The sequence below is a fragment of the Pogona vitticeps genome, chromosome 2, assembly GCF_051106095.1.
Source record: "Pogona vitticeps strain Pit_001003342236 chromosome 2, PviZW2.1, whole genome shotgun sequence".
Taxonomy (NCBI): Eukaryota; Metazoa; Chordata; class Lepidosauria; order Squamata; family Agamidae; genus Pogona; species Pogona vitticeps.
The window spans coordinates 79,565,842-79,587,941 of NC_135784.1; the positions used below are offsets into that span (position 1 = coordinate 79,565,842).

The window sequence follows — 22,100 nt, forward strand, 5'->3', positions numbered from 1 at the left end:
TTCGCTAGACATTGACTTTTTGTGATCGCTATAGCGATTCGCAAAACAGTGATTCCTATGGGGGAATTTCGCTGGACAGTGTTTGGTCCCTGCTTCGCAAGCCGATTTTCGCTAGCTGATGATTTTGGCAGCTCCCTCCGCACTCACAAAACAGGTATTTTCAGGACCTAAGCTTCGTAAGACAGCGATTTAAACAGCTGATGAGTGGTTCTCAAAGCGGCTTTCCTATGGCCGATCTTCACTAGACAACAACAATTCTTCCCCATTTGAACACATTAAACAGGTTTCAATGCATTCCAATGGGGAAATGCTTTTTGCTAGACAATGATTTTGCTAAACAGCGATTTCAGTGGAACGGATTATCATCATCTAGCGAGGCACCACTGTACAACAATCTATGTTTATTCAAATACAGTCATGTCATCTTCTTCTAGTTGCTGCACAATGGTGGAGGGCGGGCTTTCACTTAACCAGGGCTTATTTTGAGGGTAGGGTTTATATTATGAGCATCCTGCAAATTCATGCTAGGGCTTATTTTCAGGTTAGGTCTTATTTTAGGGGAAACAGGGTAATTTTGGGGTTAGAAAAGTGGGGGCATCTTATAAATGGGGCCTGTTATAAATGGAAAAATACGGTAATTAAAAACGAATCCTTATTTCATGATGAATAACATTTGGACTATAATGTATCTTACATAGAAAACTATTAGATAGATTTTTCCTCAAAGGCAATTTTATTTCAAAAAATCAAATTTAAATGTAAACAAATCCAATTTAAATTAAAAACACTTAAATTTTTTAAAATTACACTTATTGATTTTTATCCACCCTGGTAATAACCCTACATATCTGATAAATTACTTCGTACCAAAGTGTATTGGCTCCAAGACAGCTGAAATTCAGAGGTAAGTCATTCTTAGTTTTCCTCCTTTTTCAATCCCTGTCTTCCAATCAACTGATGTTAAAATAATCAAGCCAGCTGTCCTACTGCACTAAACTGCTAATGGGAACCACCATGATATTTTGTACTGGCATGAGAATGTAGTTAGATTCACAATGGCAAAGCAACAGAACACAGCAAGACATGATAATACAATTGGCACAACAGTATTTCTGAGCCATCCTGAAAATTTGTTTGTAAGACAATAAAATTGAGAAAAATAAAGCCAAGAGCTTCAAATCGCTTGCTGGTTAGAATAGTCCTGCATCATTTGCATGCTGATGAAGTCATACCTCCTATTGAACTCAATGGGATAAATCTGCCTAAGAATCTCTCAGAGAACTTAAATATATAAAATCTCAAAGCTCTTTCATTAAGGTCTTCATGTTATATTGTTTGAATACCATGTCACAGACATATTACCTATCATTGTAAAAGAATATATTCCACACACTATATTTTTAATTTTTCTGAAAAACAAAACAAAAATGATTTGGAAAAAATCAGGAAAAAACCCTATTTTCCCCTATTTTTTCCAGGCCTTCCTATCTTTACCTAATATACAGTTTCCAAGTAAATGTACACCAGATTGATTTACAAAGGAATTAAGGAAACAGATTTAGTATCCCTGAAAGGTCTAGAAAAAGACTTCTAAATCACAACTTCATAGCTTTTTTCTTCTGGTTTCTGAAGAGGTGTTTAAGCATCTTTGTTGGTTTACTTGCCCTTTTGCAAACTGGAAAGAGGGAAAAGGAAAATTTTATCTTGGCAAACAACTTGCTACACTGTTGTAAGTCAACACAGCCAGTGAAAAGCTACAGAAGACAGGGTGAGTCAGAATGCTTCATGTTAAGAAACATGCCATACCACTCAGCCTAAAAATAGTCCGTTCTGTGAGACCACCCCCATAATAGCAAGAGAAAGAAGGAAGCTGAACAATAATAACAGAATATTTTAGCAGCCATTATCAACTATATTTCTTCAGAACCTCTCAGAACAAAGTGGAACAGCTGATAAGTGTATTAGAGAGGTATGCAAGAGGGAGACTGATAAGAGTGCCAGGGTTTTAAACCCAGTCTGATTCATAATGGCAACTTCTATTCTCAAATAAAATTAACAATCAAAGTGAAGCACAAATTAATTCTAAAGTAAAACCAAAGCAATGGGGCACTCTTTGTTCTTTCACTTAGCAATAGAAATAGATGTCACCTTGACTTTTTCTGCACTGCTGCTTGCATTTAACCTGCTGTTTTAAGGTTTGAAAAAGTCTGTAGGGTAGTGGGAACCTGGGGTTTATTGTCTCTTGCCATGGGGAATGAATATGCAATCAAAGATTTGTGTTCATCTGTGAAAACGCTCTGGGTTTCTTGAAACGCTTGAGAGAATAAGTTTGAAAGATAGTATAGCAAGGGTCTGTAAGCGTAAAAAACAATACCCAGTATCTTTTGGCCTGAAGCAATTCCTAGGGCAATTACATAATACAAACAAATTTGGAGAGAGGTTTTTATTGCTGCTTCTCAGGTAATAGGCCATAACAATGTGTAACATTTATATAGCATTTGCATTATTATGCAACCTGTTCTACCTGAGTGATCTCTCTAATGTTTCAAATAATCTAGTATTTTATGCCTATGATGAGGGATGGAAGTGTGTTTGCATCAGCATTCATAACACCAGCGTTAAAGGATGTGGGCCTGCTGCACGATTAGGAACCTGTGGCTCTCCAAGTATGATACTGCTATAAGCTCCATCAATACTAACCACTGGCTGTGTTAGATGAGTCAATGGAGCTGGAGTCTGCACAACGTCAGGAAGGCCATAGCTTCTCCAACCCTGGTCCACTTACTTACAAGATTTACCACCATAAATATATCTGGAAGAAGGTTCCACTGGTTTGAATACAGTTCAGCAGGATTCACAGCAGCATTTATTTCCAAAGAAGTTGGAAGTTTCCAGCCATTATAAACAAAGAAATTATTCCATGCCAAAATTATTGGAGGAAACCACATGGCTTCTTGCAATGCAGCAGTAATGGAATATGGAAAAGAACAGAAACCCATATATATGTGAAGATTCTCAGTCATCTAGGTGAGATTATCTGGAAGTTGAGTCACGGTAACTGGACTTATTAAGTTGAACTTATCGCTAATCATCCAAGTAGCTTCTTCAGTCTGAGGAGAGTTGGTAGGTGGAAGATATATCAGGGGCCTCCTACCAGCTCTCCTCAGACTGAAGAAGCTACCTGGATGAGTAGCAAAACGTTTCAACCTAGTAGGTCCAGTAGCCATGACTCAACTTTCAGATAACAGAGACCCATCTGATTGTAAGCAAGACTGACATACACCATGGAAAGTGAGTGACATGGCAGAACACTGTTAATTTCCATGAAAATTAAACCATGGAGTGTGTCTGTGTGTCTCATCTCCATCTGACTCGACTATATTTGTCAGGGTATGAGGGCGTCCACAAAGGCTATAAAAGGACAGCCTATTGCAATGTTATGGCTGTCACTAGTTGACAAGGAATCTTGTGGCAACATTAAGACTAACAAATGTATTATAGTATGAAACTTCTTAGGTATTATAAATGATATGGGATGCAAGATGGCAGATGCTGTAACACATGCATTCACCTTAAAAGTGCTGCAAAATTCTTGGGTATTTTGCTACAACAGACTGGCATGGCTATCCCTTGAAACTATTTTGTAAGGGTGATTAAGAGAAAAAAAGCACACACAAGAGGAACAACATGTAATAAAATGTTGCCCCTTGGAGTGGTCCTTTTCAGTATTTCAGCCAGCCCACTTGCCAAAGATGGTCCTCCACCCTCCCAAGACACACCATTCTATCCTGCCACCCCATTTTCCATACTTGCCTCCAACAGTCCATCCACCATCTTGTAGTTACTGAGCATGCTCACATTCCACCAAGATCTCTGCATCCCCACCCACTTATTGACTCTAAACATTTTTGTGCTTTGAAATACTCCTGAGGCTGCTCCTGCATCCTTTCATAAGGATCAGCACCTGGAGAACGATGTTGAATAAGGATAACAATGGCTACTAGTAGTGGTAGCTATGGATATTTATCAGTTGCAGGGGAATATGAGAGGGACCATCCTGCTGGCTCCCTCTCCTTTGTTCAGCCATCAGGTGAACAGAATTCTGGATTGCAGCAAGTCTTGGGTCTGATTCACTGCAGCTCTTCTCAAGAGAGCTTATTTTGCTAATTGCCATATGGTACTGTGGGATCCCACATATTTTTACTGAGAAGCAAATAAGCTGCAAAAATACAGGAAAGAGTGGAGTGGCATCTTTAAGATTTATAGCATGAGCTTTCAAGGAGTTTCTTATTCTGTATGTATTAAGAATTACAAGCATCGACGTAGCAGTTCATGTATTGTTTAAGGTTAGGCTTGTATTGCTGGTTGTGGGTTTTTTGGGCTCTTTGGCCATGTTCTGAAGGTTGTTCTTTCTAATGTTTCACCAGTCTCTGTGGCTGGCATCTGTAGCTAGGTATTTTGCTAATTCATATGTTGGGGACCTGATAGCCCTTACAATGGGCCTGAGTGGGATTGAGTCTTTGTGGATTTTGGGGTGTCCGTAAGGGTTTCTTCTGGGGAGAGTTGGCATTCAGACAGGTTGATGAATTAGCAAAATACCTACCCACCCTCCTACAGACCCACATTAGATATATCTCATCCTACATCAAAGACTCAGGACATTTTGTAAGCAAGATCAGCACCCTGAAACTCAACCCTGGGGACAGACTGATCAGCTTTGACATAGTATCCCTATTCACCAAGGTACCGATAAAGGACACTAATCCAGCAGATCTTTCCAGAAGACATCAAGGCCCTTTTCCAACACTGCCTAACGACCAGCTATTTTTAGTGGGATAATGAGTTCTATGAACAGACAAATGGAGTGGCCATGGGGAGCCCCCTCAGTCCAGTTATAGCAAACCTCTACATGGAACATTTTGAAAAACAGGCCCTGGCTTCAACACCCTTCGCACCCACAGTTTGGTTTTGATATGTGGATGATACCTTCACAATTTGGAACCATTGTGAAGAAAATCTGGAAGAATTTCTAAACCATCTAAACAGCACCCAACCAAATATACGATTCATCATGGAAAAAAAAAATAGAGGGCTGTGCTGTTCAGCCTTGTGGCCCCTGCTTGTTTTTCCCTCACAAAGGCTCACGTCGCATTTTCCTCTCATTGCCACCAGTGGATTACCTTTATCCACAATTTAAATGACGTTTGTCAGAACACTTGTCTTGTGAACACAAGCAGAACTTATTTATTGAATTTAAGCAGATTGAATAATAACATAAGTTTCTCAGATAAACATTATACACAAGCAATTCATCAACAGTTCTCTCAGTACATATTTTCTCTTGCTATATCATCACCACCTTCTCTACCTATTTTCCTAACCAGATCTATCTCTCAGTATCTGTTCCCTCTCTCTGACTAACCATCCCTTATCTCTGACTCTTCCTTCTCCCGCTAAGCCTTATGTAGCTGCTGACTCTGCCTCTCCAATCCTCCCATAGGTTCATGCAAATCCACTCATCAATATGAATGGCATGAGTGACGTGGGCAGTCATCACAAGGCCCAACTCCCTTTCTTAGATGTCATGGTCATATGCAAAACTGACCTCCTATTGGGACACAAGGTCTACAGAAAACTCACCCACCCAGACTGGAACCTATTAAAAAACTCCAACCACCACCCACAGCAAAAAAGAGGCAAAATCAAAACACTGGTAGACCATGCAAATCGGAACTGTGAAGCTCAATTTCTCAGCACTGAACTCAACCATCTGAATTGGGCCCTAGAGGCAAATGGCTACTCCAAAAATGAAATCACAAGAGCCATCAAACCAAGAAAACAACACTAAACTGAAGAGGAAAAACAGCCACCCACAAATAAAATATTTCTGCCATACAGCAAAGAGGTCATGGACTGCATGGGGAAACTTTTGAAAAAACATGACCTATAAACAGTATTCAAGCCCACCACAAAAATACAACAAATGTTACGGTCAGCAAAGGACAGAAGGGACCCCCTCACCACTGCAGGAGTATACTGGATACCTTGCAGTTGTGGCCAGGTATATATTGGAACCACAAAATGCAGCATTCACACCAGAATCAAAGTACGTGAGAGACACTGCAGACTAAAACAACTGGAAAATCAGCAGTAGCTGAACATGCCCTAAAACAAGCTAGACATGAAATTCTATTTCAAAATACAGAAGTACTGGACAACACAAGCAAGCATTATGTTAGACTGCACAGGAAAGCCATTGAAATCCACAAACACCAGCAGGGCTTCAACAAAAAATAAGAAAGTTTAAAACTCAACAAAGCCTGGCTCTCAGGACTGAAAAATACAGCTTGCAAAAGGTCAACGAGCTCTACCCAGCTACAAGGACCGATGATCACTGCACGCAAAAGACCAGCTAATGACACCCATCAATCACAGTGATAGATAATCTCTCCCTCTTATCACAACAATACACCCACAACAAAAAATACCCTGATCACCACAATCATCCATCTCTTAAAAAGGACAAAAGTTAATCCCACAGCTATAAATACTCAACTATCCAAACAAACTGCACCAGAGCACAGAGTTCTGACTCCTGTCCTCTGAAGATGCTGGCCACAGAGACTAGTGAAATGTTAGGAAGAACAAACTTCAAAACATGGCCAAAGAGCCCAAAAAACTCACAACAAACATCGGATCCTGGCCATGAAAGCTTTTGAGAATACATTAGGCTTGTATTGTTCATACAATTCATGTCAGAGCTTGAAAGTAACTGTAACAACTAGTTACTTGTAATTAATTTTTACCCCAATAAGAAAGGTGTAATGTGACTTTTGTTAATGATGAAAAGTACTTCTAGAGTTTGCCAGCATGGTGTAAGTGGATATGAGGAAAGACTGAAAGAACTGTGGCATGTTTAGCCCTGAGAAAAGATCGATGGAGATAAATATGACAGCACTTTTCAAAAACTTGAAAGATTGTCTTACAGAGGAGACAGGATCTGTTCTTGATCATCCCATGGGCTAAAATTACAGGGAGCCACATTTAAGTTGAATACTGAATTATCAGGAAAAATTTCCTGTTAGAGCAGTATGACAATGGAACCAATTACCTTGGGAGGCGGTGAGTGCTCTAACGTTGGAGGTATTCAAGACAAAATTGGACAACCAACAGCTAAGATACATGTTGATTTGGATTCCTGCATTCAGCAGGCCGTTAGACTCCATATCCTTATAGGCCTGTTACAACTCCATGATTCTATGACTCTATATCATCAGTGATGCATTCCTTGTTACATAACGAATTGTGGAAAGGAGTCACATAAAAAAGTAATGAGTTTTATGTATTAATTTAAAAAATCTAAAATCTAGAAATACAAAGAATTCAGCTATAAACTTTTAAAATTGTAATCGATTTAAGTATGACACTGTCCTAGTAGTGGTCTGCACATGCAACATGTTCTTCCCCCTATATCTTAGAGTTAGAACCCACTTTGGACACGCAAAAGTCTGGAGTGTGTTTTGTTCTTAAGTGGCACAGATATTTGGCCTTGTCTTAAACAAACAGAACATGAGAAAGTAGTTTTGGAGGAGGTAGCCATATTAGTCTATGCAAGTATATTAGGAAAACCCCAAAGAAACAAAACAAAACAAAGACAAAAACATGTGGCACCTTAAAGACTATTACCTGTATATTTTATTGTAAGCTTTCATGGACATGTCAAACATATGAAAACAGAATGAAGTGTTGAATGAAATATCAGTTTCATGAGTTGTTGTTGTTTAGTCGTTAAGTCATGTCTGACCCCTCGTAACCCCATGGACCAGACCACGCCAGGCCCTCCTGTCTTCCACTGCCTCCCAGAGTCTGGTCAAATTCATGTTGGTAGCTTCGATGACACTGTCCAACCATCTCATCCTTGCCTTCACACTTTCCCAACATCAGGATCTTTTCTAGGGAGATTTCTCTTCTCATGAAATGGGCAAAGTATTGGAGTCTCGGCTTCAGGATCTGTCTCTCCAGTGAGCACTCAGGGTTGATTTCACAAGTTGTTGTTGTTGTTTAGTCGTATCCAACTTTTTGTGGCCCCATGGACCAGAGCACGCCAGGCCCTCTTGTCTTCCACTGCCTCCCGGAGTTGGGTCAAATTCATGTTGGTAGCTTTGATGACACTGTCCAACCATCTCATCCTCTGTCATCCCCTTCTCCTCTTGCCTTCACTCTCTCCTAACATCAGGGTCTTTTCTAGGGAGATTTCTCTTCTCATGAGCTGGCCAAAGTATTGGAGCCTCAGCTTCAGGATCTGTCCCTCCAGTGAGCACTCAGGGTTGATTTCACAAGTTGTTGTTTAGTCATTTAGTAATTTCCGACTCTTTGTGGCCCCATGGACCAGAGTACGCCAGGCCCTCCTGTCTTCCACGGCTTCCCGGAATTGGGTCAAATTCATGTTGGTAGCTTTGATGACACTGTCCAACCATCTCATCCTCTGTCATCCCCTTCTCCTCTTGCCTTCACACTTTCCCAGCATCAGAATCTTTTTCAGGGTCTTCACAAGTAGATCATTCTAAATATTAATTGGCTCTTGGTTGTATGGTACGTCTACGTGAAGTCATTTATGGCCTATGTTGTTTCAGGACACTGTTGTAAACTTTCCCCCAGAAGACAGACACCAGGCCTGAGCAAAGACGGGGTGTGTGTAAAGAGAAGGGGTGTGGAGGAAGCAGGCTGGAAGACTGGGGATTCAGTTAAAACTTGGGGGGGGCGGAGAATAAATAAAAGTAGATATAAAAGTAAAAAAAGATAGCAGAGGAATGACACGTATTAAAGTAGGGAATACTGACAGTTTTTACCTTTGAGCTTTGTGATGGGAGATGGGCTTGGTAATTATGAATGAAATAACAGTGGCAGTAGATAACAGCAGAAGCATTACATTTAGTATCTAGGCTTATATTCAACCCATTTATATGGGTGTCCATCGGGCGTATACATTTTATCTCAGCTGTTTCCTCCTGTATTCTTGATTTGTAATTATTCTGTTCTAAAATAGTGACTTTCAAGTCTTATGCGAGTATCCTGGTAGATTGAAATGGTTGGATACAGGCTTCTGAATGTTGTAGTTTTTGATGTCAGATTTGTGATTGTTTACCCGTTTCTGTAGAGATAAGGGTGCAAAGGGGCATTTTTGGCAAAAGATGGCATAGATCACAATAGCTGAGGAGCAAGTGGAGGTGCCTTTGCTATTGTACGTAGTATTGTTAGGCCTCATAATTGTGTTGCCAGAATAGATGGGTGGGCAGAATTGGCATCTGGGTCTGTAGCAGGGTTTAGCCCCCTGTCCGTGTTGTTGTTTTGTGGTCCACTGTGTTAGCATTTGCTTGAGGTTGTGGGTGAGGGTTGTCTGAAAGTATGGGTCTCCCACCAGGTGCTTGGGAGATCGAAGTGTCCTTCACTCTCCAAACTTGAGAAAGTTTTTGTTTGTTTTGGGGGGGACTGCACAGCGCGGAATCTCAGGCACTATGGGAATTGTAGTTAATTTTCCCCAAGCTCTACATACAAACTAAAGTTCCAATTCCCCCCCCCCCCGAAAAAAAAAGTTATTGGGAGCGAGAAGCCTGTTTTGTTATGCTGCACGTCCCGCAGACTTCAGGGGGGAACCTTTCAACCAGTGGATAGATAATGGGGGTTACTTGGTCCTCAACGCCCCGTAATGTATAGACGGGGGGGGTTCATTTCAGGCTGCAAGCGCTGTTGTCGGCTGTTCCCTCACACTCAAAAACAAGAAGGTCCTCTTTCGTTCCTTGACCTCTCCATTAAGATCCAAACGTTTATTTACCTTTTTCGCGTGAAACTGTTACTTTTCAGTTTTCCTAGGTCTTTAGATTTCCCGCCGTGGTTCGATTTAATATAACATTCAGCTTGGAACTGTCTTAAACAGGAAAACCCTTTCGTCTCAGTTTTCTTTTTTCCTTTCGGTATTGTTTTCCTCGGTCTAAGCAGGCACCGGCAACTTCCACCGCCTCCGCCTTCTTTACGCGGCCAACCGCAGGGATTAACCCACCAGGAGGAACTCAGGACGTGTCAGGGAGACGGAGACTACAATTCCCAGACTGCTCCGCGGGGATGGGTGGGAAATGGCGTGGGGGGGGCGCGGGCGCCTTGCCCGAACTACATTTCCCGGCCCTCTGAGGAGGAAGCCCCGCCTTCCTGGATGGAGCGGAGAAGGGCCGCCGCGGCTGCTGAATGCGCGGGAGGGGAGGGGGAAGGGGGAGGTGACGGGGCTCTAGCGCGGTGACGAGCAAAGTGTGTGCCCGCCATAGTGATAAGCAGCCGCCGGGCCGCGGTGCGTGGAGGCCGGGAGGAGACCGAGGAACGAGGGACAGCCGCCGCGGCCGTGGCGCTACAGGCGGGCAGGCAGGTGCCGGACAGGTATGGCGAGGAAGGGCTCGGGACGGAGAGCCGAGGCCGGTGACAGGCGGGGGAGGCCGGGTCCCCCCCTTTCTTTGCCCGGCCCGCCTGGTGGACGGCGCGGCGGAGCCAGGAGGCTTCCATGTGTTCCTCCCTCGCTCCGCCTGAGCGCCCGACGGGGGGGGGGGAGGACAGGGGAGGGGAGGGCGGGAGGGGAGCTGGCCCTCCCTCCCTCCCTCCCTCCCTCCCGCTTCCCTGCCGCCGCTGAAGGACGCCGCCGCCGTCGCTGGGGGCTCGCTGGCTTCCTTCCTTCCTTCCTTCTCCGGCCCCGACGGAGGGGCTGCCCCGCACGAAGAGGGAAGCGGAAGGCGCCTCGTCTTGGGGGGCAGGCGGGGGCGGGGAGAAGATGCTGGAGGGAGTTGCGAGCTTTCGCACGTGCTTACCTGGGGAGGAAGCCCCCCCCTTTCTCTCTCTCTCTGGCCGCAAGGGGAGTTTGTTCCGCGCAAACCTCGGGAGGACCCAGCTGGGTGCCAGAGGAGGACTGCGCTGCCCCTCCATGCACGGAGAGGGGGCCGCCGGTCGCTTTCTCCGGCTCTCCATCCCCCTCACGCCTGCGGAGCCCCCCCCCCACCACCCGGTTTCCGAGCCAGCGAGGTCAGAGGCCGCCACGCTTGCTTTGAAGAGCAGATCAGGCTGGATCTCCCTCCTTCTCTTGCTGCTGCTGCCCGCCCTGGCTTCTTTTCCTTTCTGATCCCAGCGGCAGCTCACCTCCCTGTTTTATTCTTTTAAACCCCCCCCCCCCCCGCTTTCCCTTCTCTTCGGTCTCTGGTTGCCCCCTACCTCAAGAGTGGGTTAAGGACGGTGGTGTTGTGGAGGCTTTAATGTAAACTCTTCGTGTTTGGGCATCTGATGCTGATCTTTTTGCACATGCTCCCCTGGTAACCATATTTAGCTCGAGCCAAGATGTAAAAAAATGATATTCGATTTATTCCTGAAAGTTGAAACTATGCTGTGAGGCAGTATCTCTGTGCATATACGGAAATCCTTTCACGGGATTAAACATTATTAATTGTCCCCACCCTCTTTTGGGCTAAAGGTTCTTCAGAAATTCAAGAGCTGTTTCAATTGTATCATCGTTTGGCTTTATAAAATAATCTCTGAAAAAATCATAATAAGAGGAAGAGACTGCCTGCCCAAACTTTCCCTTTCCTACTGTTTTGCCAGAAGTTGCTTATCCTTTTCTCATAAGAATATACTATGCCAGCCATCATAGGCAGGATGTGTGCATGGGGAAGGTGGCTTTATACTGTGGAGACCTTGGAGACAATGCAGTAAATATGTAGATCTCCTCTAATCCCATTGATTTGGTTTCTTTTAGTGCAGGCCATTGCCACCCAAGAACAAACATTGTGAGAAGGTTTTGGTCTCACTATAGCATCGTACTCTAAGGATGTTTGAATGCTGATCTTACAGGATTGCATTACATCTGTTTATCCTGTGTAGATGATAAAGATGTGTATTTGATGACCACATTTAGGGTGATATGTGTAGCTAAATCTGCCATCTTTCTAGTCTCTGCAACTTCCACTGCTAAACTGGTTCCTAAAGTACAGCCCTTTTGCTTTTCCCATAAAACTCCATAATATTTGTTCAAAGGTATTAGGCCTACAATTTAATGTGCACTTGCCTGCCTCCAGCCTTCTTTCTGTCTTTCCCCTCCCAACTGGGTTGCAGTGAGGACAGTGAGAGAGAAGGAGAACACACTCTAGACTAATGGGATTTTCCTCAGATGGCAAAACTGCAATCTCCAAATGGTGTAATCCTAGGAATGCTCTCCTGTGCATGGCAAGTAGGGCACATGCCTATATCTGTCTAGTTGTGTGCTGTCAAGTTGCATTTGACTTGTAGTGACTCTAATAGGGTTTTCAAGTTGTGTGTGAGATATTTAAGGAGTGCTCTACCAGTACTATCCACCCATGAATTCCTTGACTAAGAAGGATTTTGAACCCAGGTGTCCAGAATCCCAGTATGGCGCTCTGTCTACCTGTTTATAACTGGTAGCATAGTTGCAGAAAAGCAAATGTGAGTGAATGGATATGTGGTGTTGAGAAAATGGGTGTCTTCTTCCACTTGAGAGTTGGGCTCTGTCAGTTTTCAGTGTGTAGTCCCTGATATTTTACTCCAGAGAGAATATATCCCTGAATTTAAAAAAAATGTTTCTTCTTTATGGCCTTTTGTGTCCCCCCTCCCTTCTTCTGTAATTCCAGTGTGATTTGCCCCAATACTGGCAGCTGCTACTGAATTAAAACAAGCATATCAGATAATGATCGCAGTCCTAAGTCATGTGTAGTTTGACTCACAGTGGGAGATGCTAAAACTTAACTGTTCTTTGCTACTCTCCTTCCTCACCTCCCCCCATCTGGACTTACTATGGGTTAAATTTCTTGATCACAGGAGAGTGTTAGGAAATGATAAAGTGATAAAATGTCTACCCTATGCCTTCAGTTATGTTTTTGATATACAGAAGACTGTATTTGGAACCCTAACACCAGTCCTGTGAATTTCAATACTGTTGTGTAGTGATTTTCTAAATGGGGAATTGAGCAATAGCAGTACTCCATATACAGTATTGAATCCCTTATTAGAGACCTACTGGCTGCTTCTCTGGGTGCCATAGGACCGTGTTGTAGAATGTTTGGATTGCTTTCTAGACAGAGACATGAAATATGAGCAGATTGACCTGTTCACATGACAGCTTAATTCTACCAAGTACCAGGCTCACTCTACTATGAAGAGTTTCCTTGACTGACATTTCCTTTTCAAAAGGATGATACAGTACAGGTTTTTATCTAACTTACTGCTTGAAATAATAATTTGCTTTCAGTGCTTGCAGTTTCATTGTTAGGTCATAGAAATGGAGACTTCTGTATCTTACTGTTACACTTTTCTGTCTTGAAAATATTGCTAGACATTTATGCCTTAATTTTAAGTTAAGGCTTTCTTTCTCCTGTAACAATGAACAGCAACTCATGAATCTTGTCTTCATTTAATACAGGCAAACTTGTTGAACTAGGGAGTTTACGGATGAACAAAACATGTATTACTTGAAGCAAAACGTGGTCCTGGCATGGGATTAATGTTTTGATTTTAGAGACAAGGGCATTACATTAATTCTGTTAAGTACTACCTTTAAATCCTTGTTGGTAGGCCTTTGTAGAAGCTGTTTCTGAAACAAATCTGTGTAATATCTTGTCATCTCTCTCTAATATTGTAATTGCTCTAGTGCAGTGGTTCCCAACCTTAAGTCCCCAGATGTTCTTGGACTAAAACTCCTAGAAGCCTTCACCAGTAGCTGTGCTGGCCAAGATTTCTGGGAGTTTTAGTCCAAAAACCAAGGTTGGGAATTACTGTGTTAATATTATAATTGCAAGCAATATAAACAGTGCAGTAATTTATCCACTAAAATTTATACCAAAATTATAGATAATACATGGTCCTGGTCTTAGAAAAGAGAGGGTTGGTTTGTCCTTTTGAGTAACATCCCTTGGCAGAGCTCAAATACAAATATTTATTGTTGTTTATGGCACGGATAAACAAGCCACAGTTTGGCCTTCCAGATGTTGTTGAACTACCACTGCATCAGCTGTAGCCAACATAGCCATTGATGAGGTATGCTGGGAGTTGGAGTCCAGTGACATCTAGGGGGGCCACATTCTGCTTGACTAGATTTACATAGAGACCAGCCATTCTCATCCATGGCCATATGATCCCCTGACACATATGATCCCCTGACACACATAAAGGGGGGCACATACTGGAAACAATTTTTCACACACCACTTTATAAGGTTCGTTATGTGATTTTTACAATCGTAATTCAGCCTATATATTTTTCATACTGCATTTATGGCTGTGGCCAAAAATGGTTGAGAATGGCTGGTTTCAGTTACCCTGTCCCGTGTATGCCCTTCAGCTGTTTTCTATGCATCCTGTATTTGAAACAACTGAAAAGAGTTCCTTTCCCTTTTCTGTTCTGTAATTAAAAAAGTTAATGTGTGTGTTAAAAGATTTGAGAAAAAATGGTAAACTGATTTGATTGAACATTTAGGTCTTGTGCTTTAGGTTATTCAGTAAGTTAACGTTCTCAAGGGTCTTTGTGTGTTTAACTTTGTTAAATGACTCATTGGATATTATTTAGTTCTGGATTGTATTTTGTAGTTATTTGATTCTGCTTTTTATGATCACTTGCCAGTAGATTCACAACCACTTAGAATAGTGTAGCGAATGAAATCGAAGAAGGTATTCAATGTGTATGTTGGAATAGGTCCAGAAAATACCTTTTGTCCTTCAGGTGACAGTAAGCTGGTGACATTCAGAATTATGCTATTTAATGGGAAATTCCGCACCATTGTGTAGAATCCTCAAGATCATATAGGACCATGAAAAAAAAGCCCTGGGTTTTCCTATCCAAATTAGAAAAGTTCTGTGTAGATGCTATTTATCAGTACTGTATTATCCACTTTGCTTTTTACTATCATTTGGCACATGCAGCTAGTGAGCAAGATTCATTTTTTGGGTACAGTATTTGGGAAAAGTATGAAACTGTACTAGATGTCTTTAAGTAAACCAAAGGATGAATATTTACTATGAATAAAATGGCCAGAAATAAGCTGTCTGATAATAAAAGCAGACAGTCAAAAAGGTTGGACCCAGGATTATTTACTGAGCATTAAATTTTCTTTTTCTCTATTTTCAAGTTATTTCTTCTTTACCGTGGATGTGTTTGGGAAAGTGGCCAGTTAACTGTCAAGTGAACACATATTGTATGTGACCACAGACAAGTGTTGTTGAGATTCACCACCAGAATAGGAAAATATTATTAGATCTTAACTGTTTTCAGCAAGGGTGAATTTCCCATTGTATTTATCTATTAAAATATTGCTAGACCACTTCTTTTGTAAAATACTCCAGATAACTTAAGATAATGTATTTTAATAGCATGCAACTGTTACTGACAACGTTACTCTTATAAACAAAGAATGAATAGAAAATTCACAGTGGGCAGAAGAAAAGTCCATCAAAACTATCAGCCCATAGACATTTTCCTAGGTAGTGTGTTTTTTTGGCCGAGTGCCAAAAGATCATCAATAAGGAAGATACAGACTTTCCTGGAGACATAAGTAATGTGAAAGATGCAGATTTCCTTGAGGGTGCTGCAGAGTGGGAATTCGAAAAAGTTATTTTCTTAGGACATGACTTCTCTGCAACTTTCCCAAGGTCTTGTAAATGTTATTTTGGAATCTAATGTTTTCATGTTACTTTGATACAGAGAATTAATTTGTTAATGATAAAATGGAAACAGAAATTTCTAAAGCTTGTTAATTCATTACATTAAAATAAAGTTACTAAAAGTGATCAACCCAATTGTTTAAAACAACACATTAAAGTAACAAGTTAGTCATTGCTAAATATATATTTAGCAATGGTGTAGAGTGGTGTAGAGTGACAGAGTGCCACTAATTAATGAGTCCCTCCCTGGATTTTCTGGTCATGTGCCAAGCTACCTGACTAGCACACAATGGAAGATCCAAGCAAGAATTTATTAATTAGTAGCAATTTGCCACCACAAGTTATTGTGTTTTCATTCTGCTGACATATCTGTGCAAGAAGGCATTGGCTAATGTGATGGTTCTTTACTGATTAAGTCAATAAATTTTAAAAAGATTGTTGAAAATTATAACTAATTAGATCAAATGAATTACTTTTTAAATAAATTGTTTCCAAGTCTTGTGATTCTGTTCATTAATTCAGATTCTTCAGTTAAAACAGCTCTGCTGTGTGTTCCCTCCCATCTTCTGAACTAAATGTGAAGTTCAGGAGACTCAGCAGCCTCATACTTGTTGAATAATGCATCCAGATGGATTTGCATGGAAGGAGTTAAGTCACTGTGATGTAATGGCTCTAGACTATTTAAGGCCTTAGTAAGGGCCAGCTTTTTGAAGTGAGTATAGAAATGAAGTCAGAATAACACTTTGATGTGAGTGTTGTTGAACAGTGGGATATATTATAATGATACAGTAATGTGCTGTCAAGTCAGTCCTGATTTATGGTGAACCTATTCAAGGTTTTTTTAGGTAGAGAATACTCTGAATTGTTTTACCATTCCCTTCTTCTGGGAACACTCTGGGACTGTGCAACTTGCCCAAGGCCACATAGGCTAGCTCTGCTTGCAGGAGGCACGGTGGGGAATCGAACTCCCAACCTCTAGCTCCGCAGCCAGATACCAAAATGAGTGAGCTGTGCTAAATAAAGAATTTTGAAGGGATATAAGCAGGGAAAGACATTATGTCTGCAGAAGAAATTAAGAAGAACCCTGCTGGATCAGGCCAAGGGCCCATCTAGTCCAGCTTCCTGTGTCTCACAGTGACCCCATAAGATATGTCTGGGAGCACCCAAGACAACTTGATGCCTAAATTCTATCTTGTGGTAATGCTTTTAATATACCTACTAAAAAGTCATAAATGTCTATTTTGGAATACCTCACCCCAAATGGCAATCTGGGTATTGTGTTCTGAACCAACAGAAGCTTCTCAACACTTTTCAAAGCTAACTTCATATAAAAGTGCACTTTAGTAACCTATTGTGAATTGAACTGTGGCATGAATGGTAGTGGTCGGTCGTTGTTTTACACTTGGCACACTAGCAGAACTTGCTGAAAAACAGTCCCAACTACTGCCATTACCTGGGCATCCATGGGTGGTCTTGGGTCCAAGAAACATTCTCAAACTGTGTTCCTGATTCTCAAAGGGCAGTTCAGCTTCATTCAAAGCAAGCTGAACCTTGAGCCCTGAATTAGTGAAACATCCAACCAGCAGTACTGTACAGTGGCATTGTCTGGAGCATCGTACTGCCACCTCTTAGTGAGGGGCGGAGTTTGTTAATGGCTGCATTTAGAATCGGGTAGGCTTTGCTGTGCTGCTTGCTTCAGGAATTCTGTTATAGGGCATTTCAGATTGCCTTTTTGTTAGTTATGAACTGCTGCTACACATACTCATTCTTTGTAGTTTGCAGAAATGTTCAGTGAGGCAACAAATGTATTAACTCAGTCACTTGCTTAAATCAGGAACATATAATTACTCAGATCATCATGTTCCTTAGTTATGTCAATTATTTTACAGTACACCTACCTTTTTCTGGTGTTGGGGTCCTGAATTTTCATTTGCCATGCTTGCCATGGCACATCCTAGGTGTCCCAAATCCTGGGTGTCCTCTCAGCCTTGGAGGTCATCTCTGTAATTTTGTGGTGCTATGGAGGCAGTGCAGTTGATGGGATCATTCTTCCCTCACTAGCTGAGGAATATTTTGGTGTATCCTAGCATGTTTCCCTTGGAGGCATGGTGGCAAGCCAATAAGACTCCATCGTTCTTTCTTTTTTGAACCTGTGTGTGTGTGCGTGCGCGTGTGTGTGTGTGCGTGCGTGCGTGTGTGCGCGCGCACACGCGTGGGGGGGCAGGATCTTTTTACTCTTGGAAAAAATGAACTCCATAGAAAGACAATGAGAATAAAGTCCTGCTTTCTTTTCTAGTTTGGATCTAAAGAGTGTGCGATTGGGAGCATCCTCACAATTATGCTGGGTCTCTAAATCTCTTGGAAGCCCAGGGCAAATGCAGGTAGCCCCCCCCCCCTTTGTGTTCTAAGAAGGAGAGGAGTTTTGGATTTTTTTTTTACAAGAAAAGCCCCATACCTGTTTTCCAAGCTTTGAAATTGCAGAGTAAAACCGAAGATTGACTTTGACATTGTTCCATATTTTGAAGATGCAGAGCGAGGTCAGGAACAACTTTAGAGGAGGAGGGTGGGGGGTCATGGTCGCCACAGATATTTGGCCATAAAACTAGTCAAAATTCCAAGTTCTTGTCTTTTCTTCATTACGTCAGAGTGGTGTACTTGGGTTTTCTGTAATTTATTGTACATTCATTCAATGGTCAGGTTCATTCAGACTTAATATCAGCAGTGCTGCAGGATTGAATGCTGCACCCAACTCTCTAAAATAATGTATCATGCATCAATTACTTTATACCAACTTTTCAAGAGTTAGAGCCTCCTTATCTGCTCTGTTGGTCTTTCCCCTTCTCCCTCCCTGTCTTTCTCTTTCCCCCGCTCTGTTTTCCTTTGCCTTTGAATCATATAGTCATAGAATTGTAGAGCTGGAAGGGACCCCAGAAGTCATCCAGGGCAACTTCTTGCCAAAGCAGTAAATCCACAGTTAAAATACTGTATGCCTGACAGATGGGCCAGGCAATCTTTGTTTACAAAACTTGAATGAAGGAGAGGCCGCTACCTTCTGAGGTTGCTCTGGTCTTTTCACCCTCATGATCCATCCTTCAGCCTTTTCCGGTGCTTAACTCTTGCATGTGTCAGTAAGGTGTTCCTTTTATTTCTCCATTTTACCTTTCTCTCTCAATGGCTTTTAACTATGTGAAGATTTTGGAAGTATTTCCCATCAAGTGCCACTATATCTTGCAGTTGAAAAGGTGGAAGCTGAGTATCCAGTTGACTTATCCAAGAATAGGAAGATGATTTCCTCCTAAGTCTTATGGTGCCATAAGGAGGGAGCTTTTTCTAGTTATTTTCATGTTCTGAAGTGTATTTTAGAGGAGAAGAAATAATTCCTTAGTGCTGGAACATGATGTAAAAGGCTTGTAGCCAACGTTCCCTCTAAGGTGTTGTGTGTGCACAGAGCTCCATCAGCACCGCACAGCAGCTGTTGGTGTTTCCTTCCAGGTTTCTGATGAATGCCCCCCCCCCCCCCGTGTGCAGTCAGGTGAGGGTTCCGTGCAGTGGGGATAAAAGTTAGAGGGAATGTTGCTGGTAGCTCATTTCTGTGATGCATTCGTTGCGTATGGAGGATTCCAGATGTAACTTGTGGCATTTCTTGTTAGGACTGAAGATGGCTTCTGTCTGGAATCTTGGGGAACTGCTGCCAGTCAGAGTGGATTTGGCCAAACTAGCTGGATCAATGGTCTGACTTGATGTAAAGCCACTCCCCCGTGTTCCTCTGAAAGTACAGGCAATTCTTTATGTACATTTTGTGCATGACAGGTTAAGAGTCCAGATACCAGACTGTAATTAGTAAGTCTTTTTTTGTTTTTAAGAGGAAAAAGCCGTATTGTATTGTGATGTTGGATAGATATGTAGTGACCTTCAAGTAATTACCTGTGGAAGGGGCATTAGGTATGTAGACAGAAGGAGGGAGAGAAAAATTGTCTTTTCACCATGGGTAGCGGTTGGCTTCAGAGGGTTTTCATACCCTAGAGTCTAGTGCTAGGTTTGGGGTCCATGAGGACTGCAGGGGCAAAGGCTGGGTTTAAACTCTCTCAATTCTATTGATGGAGGGAGAACTGTCAGCAGAATTACCTCTTTGGATTCTGACATTCATTGATAATTTGTCATGTATAAATATATGATTTATGCTCTCTTGGTTTGAGATTTTAGATATGAGATTGTCATTGTGTCAATTATATTAATGTTAAATATTTGGCAAACAGTTGGAAATGAATAGGCAGAGGTGATCAAAATGATTCATAGAAGAGTCTTGTTGATATTTCTGAGCAGTAGCTAAGACAACTGTTACTGTCTGTTTGAGTCAAACATCCTATTCTGTTAGAATTCTAGTGGTGTTCTAAGAACTGGCGTCTTGACCTGTAAGAAAGACTTATTCAACAGCATCTTCCCTCATAAGAAATATGAAATAATGGATTATTTTCCTGAAAAGTGGTTTCCTTTTGTTAATATACAATGAAAATACTCTTAAGGGGCAAACCTTATCGATCTCTATCTTGCTATATACTTGATTATAATCAGTGAAATACTTAACTATAAACGGTTGACATAAAAATGTACCCACTTGTACTCACATTTTTGGTTAACTTGTGCAATAGATTTTTCTCTGAAGGAGGTGGAATTGGTTTGTAACCACAAAACAGTTAGATCAATTAGATTTAACACTTGTTGTCTGAGAATAGTTAACTGTATGGATTGTGTACTTATTCTGAACTGATAGTGCTATATAGGACTTGGAATGACTTTGTTCTTGCCCTTGGAGTTTTTTATGGAGGCAAAGGAGAATTAATGTCTTCTTTTTGTTTAGGGTGAGTCATGACTTCAAATTCAGAGCTTGTGGATTCCAAAGCGGAGCTTACTGCTTTACTGGAGCAGTGGGAGAAAGATCATGGCAGTGGACAAGACATGGTTCCGATACTTACGCGGTATGTATTGTTGTTTGGAAGTATATTTACACAGCTAGGTTCTACATATTGAGGTTTTGAGCAGAAAATCATAAAAATGAAAGAAAAAGAAAGATGTAGTTAAAATAGTTCTCCTTGCTGCCATTCCACAAGAATGAGATGTGACAGTTTTACAGTAACTTACCAGCCTAGGAGCCTGGCTGGATTGCAGTGCTGAGGAGTTCACAGTACAAATGGTTCCCTACTGTCTCCAGTATCCAGGAGACATCCAGCGTTCTGCCTTGCCCAATGAGAGTTGATCTCTTTCAGCCTGTGATGCAAGATATGGTGGACGAAGTGCTTGACCGCTGTTGTGCAGCCACCTCCTCCCTTGACTCTTGCCCGGCCTGGCTAATCAAAGCAGCCAGGCCTACAACAACCAAATGGGCCATGGCAATAATTAATGGTTCTCTCAAGGAGACATTCATTAGGCCCATAAGGAATAAACCAAGTTTGACGGTGGACAGTATTGGCAATTATAGGCCCGTCGCCAATGTTTCTTTCCTAAGCAAATTGGTAGAGAGGGTGGTGGCTGACCAGCTCCAGGCTCTTTTGGATGAAACCAGTGCCCTGGATCCCTTCCAGTCGGGCTTCAGGCCACGCCATGGTACGGAAACGACATTGGTTGCCCTGTTTGATGACCTGCTGAGGGAGGCTGACAGGCAAAATGTCTTTGTTGGTCCTTCTCGCTATCTCAGGGGCCTTCGATACCGTTGACCACGGTATCCTCCTGGGGAGGCTCTCGGTTAGGAATTGGTGGCCAGGTGCTTGCCTGGCTCTGATCCTTCTTGGAGGACCGTCTTCAGAGAGTACAGCTTGGGGAGAGCATTTTGGCCCCGTGGAGCCTTAATTGTGGGGTTCCACAGAGCTTGATTATCTCCCCAATGCTGTTTAATATCTACATGAGGCCGCTGGGTGGGGTCATCAGAGGGTGTGGGGCTTTGTGCCATCAGTACGCTGATGACACCCAGCTCTACATCTCCTTTGTCCAACCACAGTGGATGCCATTCCATCCCTTCAGCGCTGCCTGGAGGCTGTACTGCAAAGGATGCAGGAGAATGGACTGAGGCTGAACCCGGACAAGACAGAGGTCCTGAGGGTGGGTGGCCCCTCCATTGGTGGTTTGGGAAACTCCTTCTCTTTTGGGAGAGTGACTCTCACCACAAAGAGTGATGTTCGCAGCTTGGGGGTCCATCTGGATCTGTCGCTTACCATGGAAACCCAGGTGGCGTCAGTGGTCTGCTCCGCCTATTTCCATCTCTGGTGGATTGCCCCTATCTTGATGTTGGGGCACTCACCACTCTGGTCCATGCACTTGTTGTCTTGTGATTAGACTACTCTAATGCACTCTATGTGGGGTTACCTTTGAGATTGATGCGGAAGCTTCAAATGGTGCAGAATGCAGCGGCCAGAC

At 42.4% G+C, this 22,100-nt stretch overlaps 1 protein-coding gene across 1 annotated transcript in view; it reads left to right on the forward strand.

Annotated features, from left to right (window-relative positions):
• Positions 1 to 10,258: 10,258 nt before the first annotated feature.
• DCAF1 (DDB1 and CUL4 associated factor 1) overlaps positions 10,259 to 22,100 on the forward strand; it is a 57,769-nt gene continuing 45,927 nt past the window's right edge. The window contains exons 1-2 of the mRNA XM_072989796.2: positions 10,259 to 10,425; positions 20,551 to 20,668. Of these exons, the coding sequence (XP_072845897.2) occupies positions 20,559 to 20,668 (110 nt within the window). The 5' untranslated portion in view covers positions 10,259 to 10,425; positions 20,551 to 20,558. The remainder of the gene's footprint in view (positions 10,426 to 20,550; positions 20,669 to 22,100) is intronic.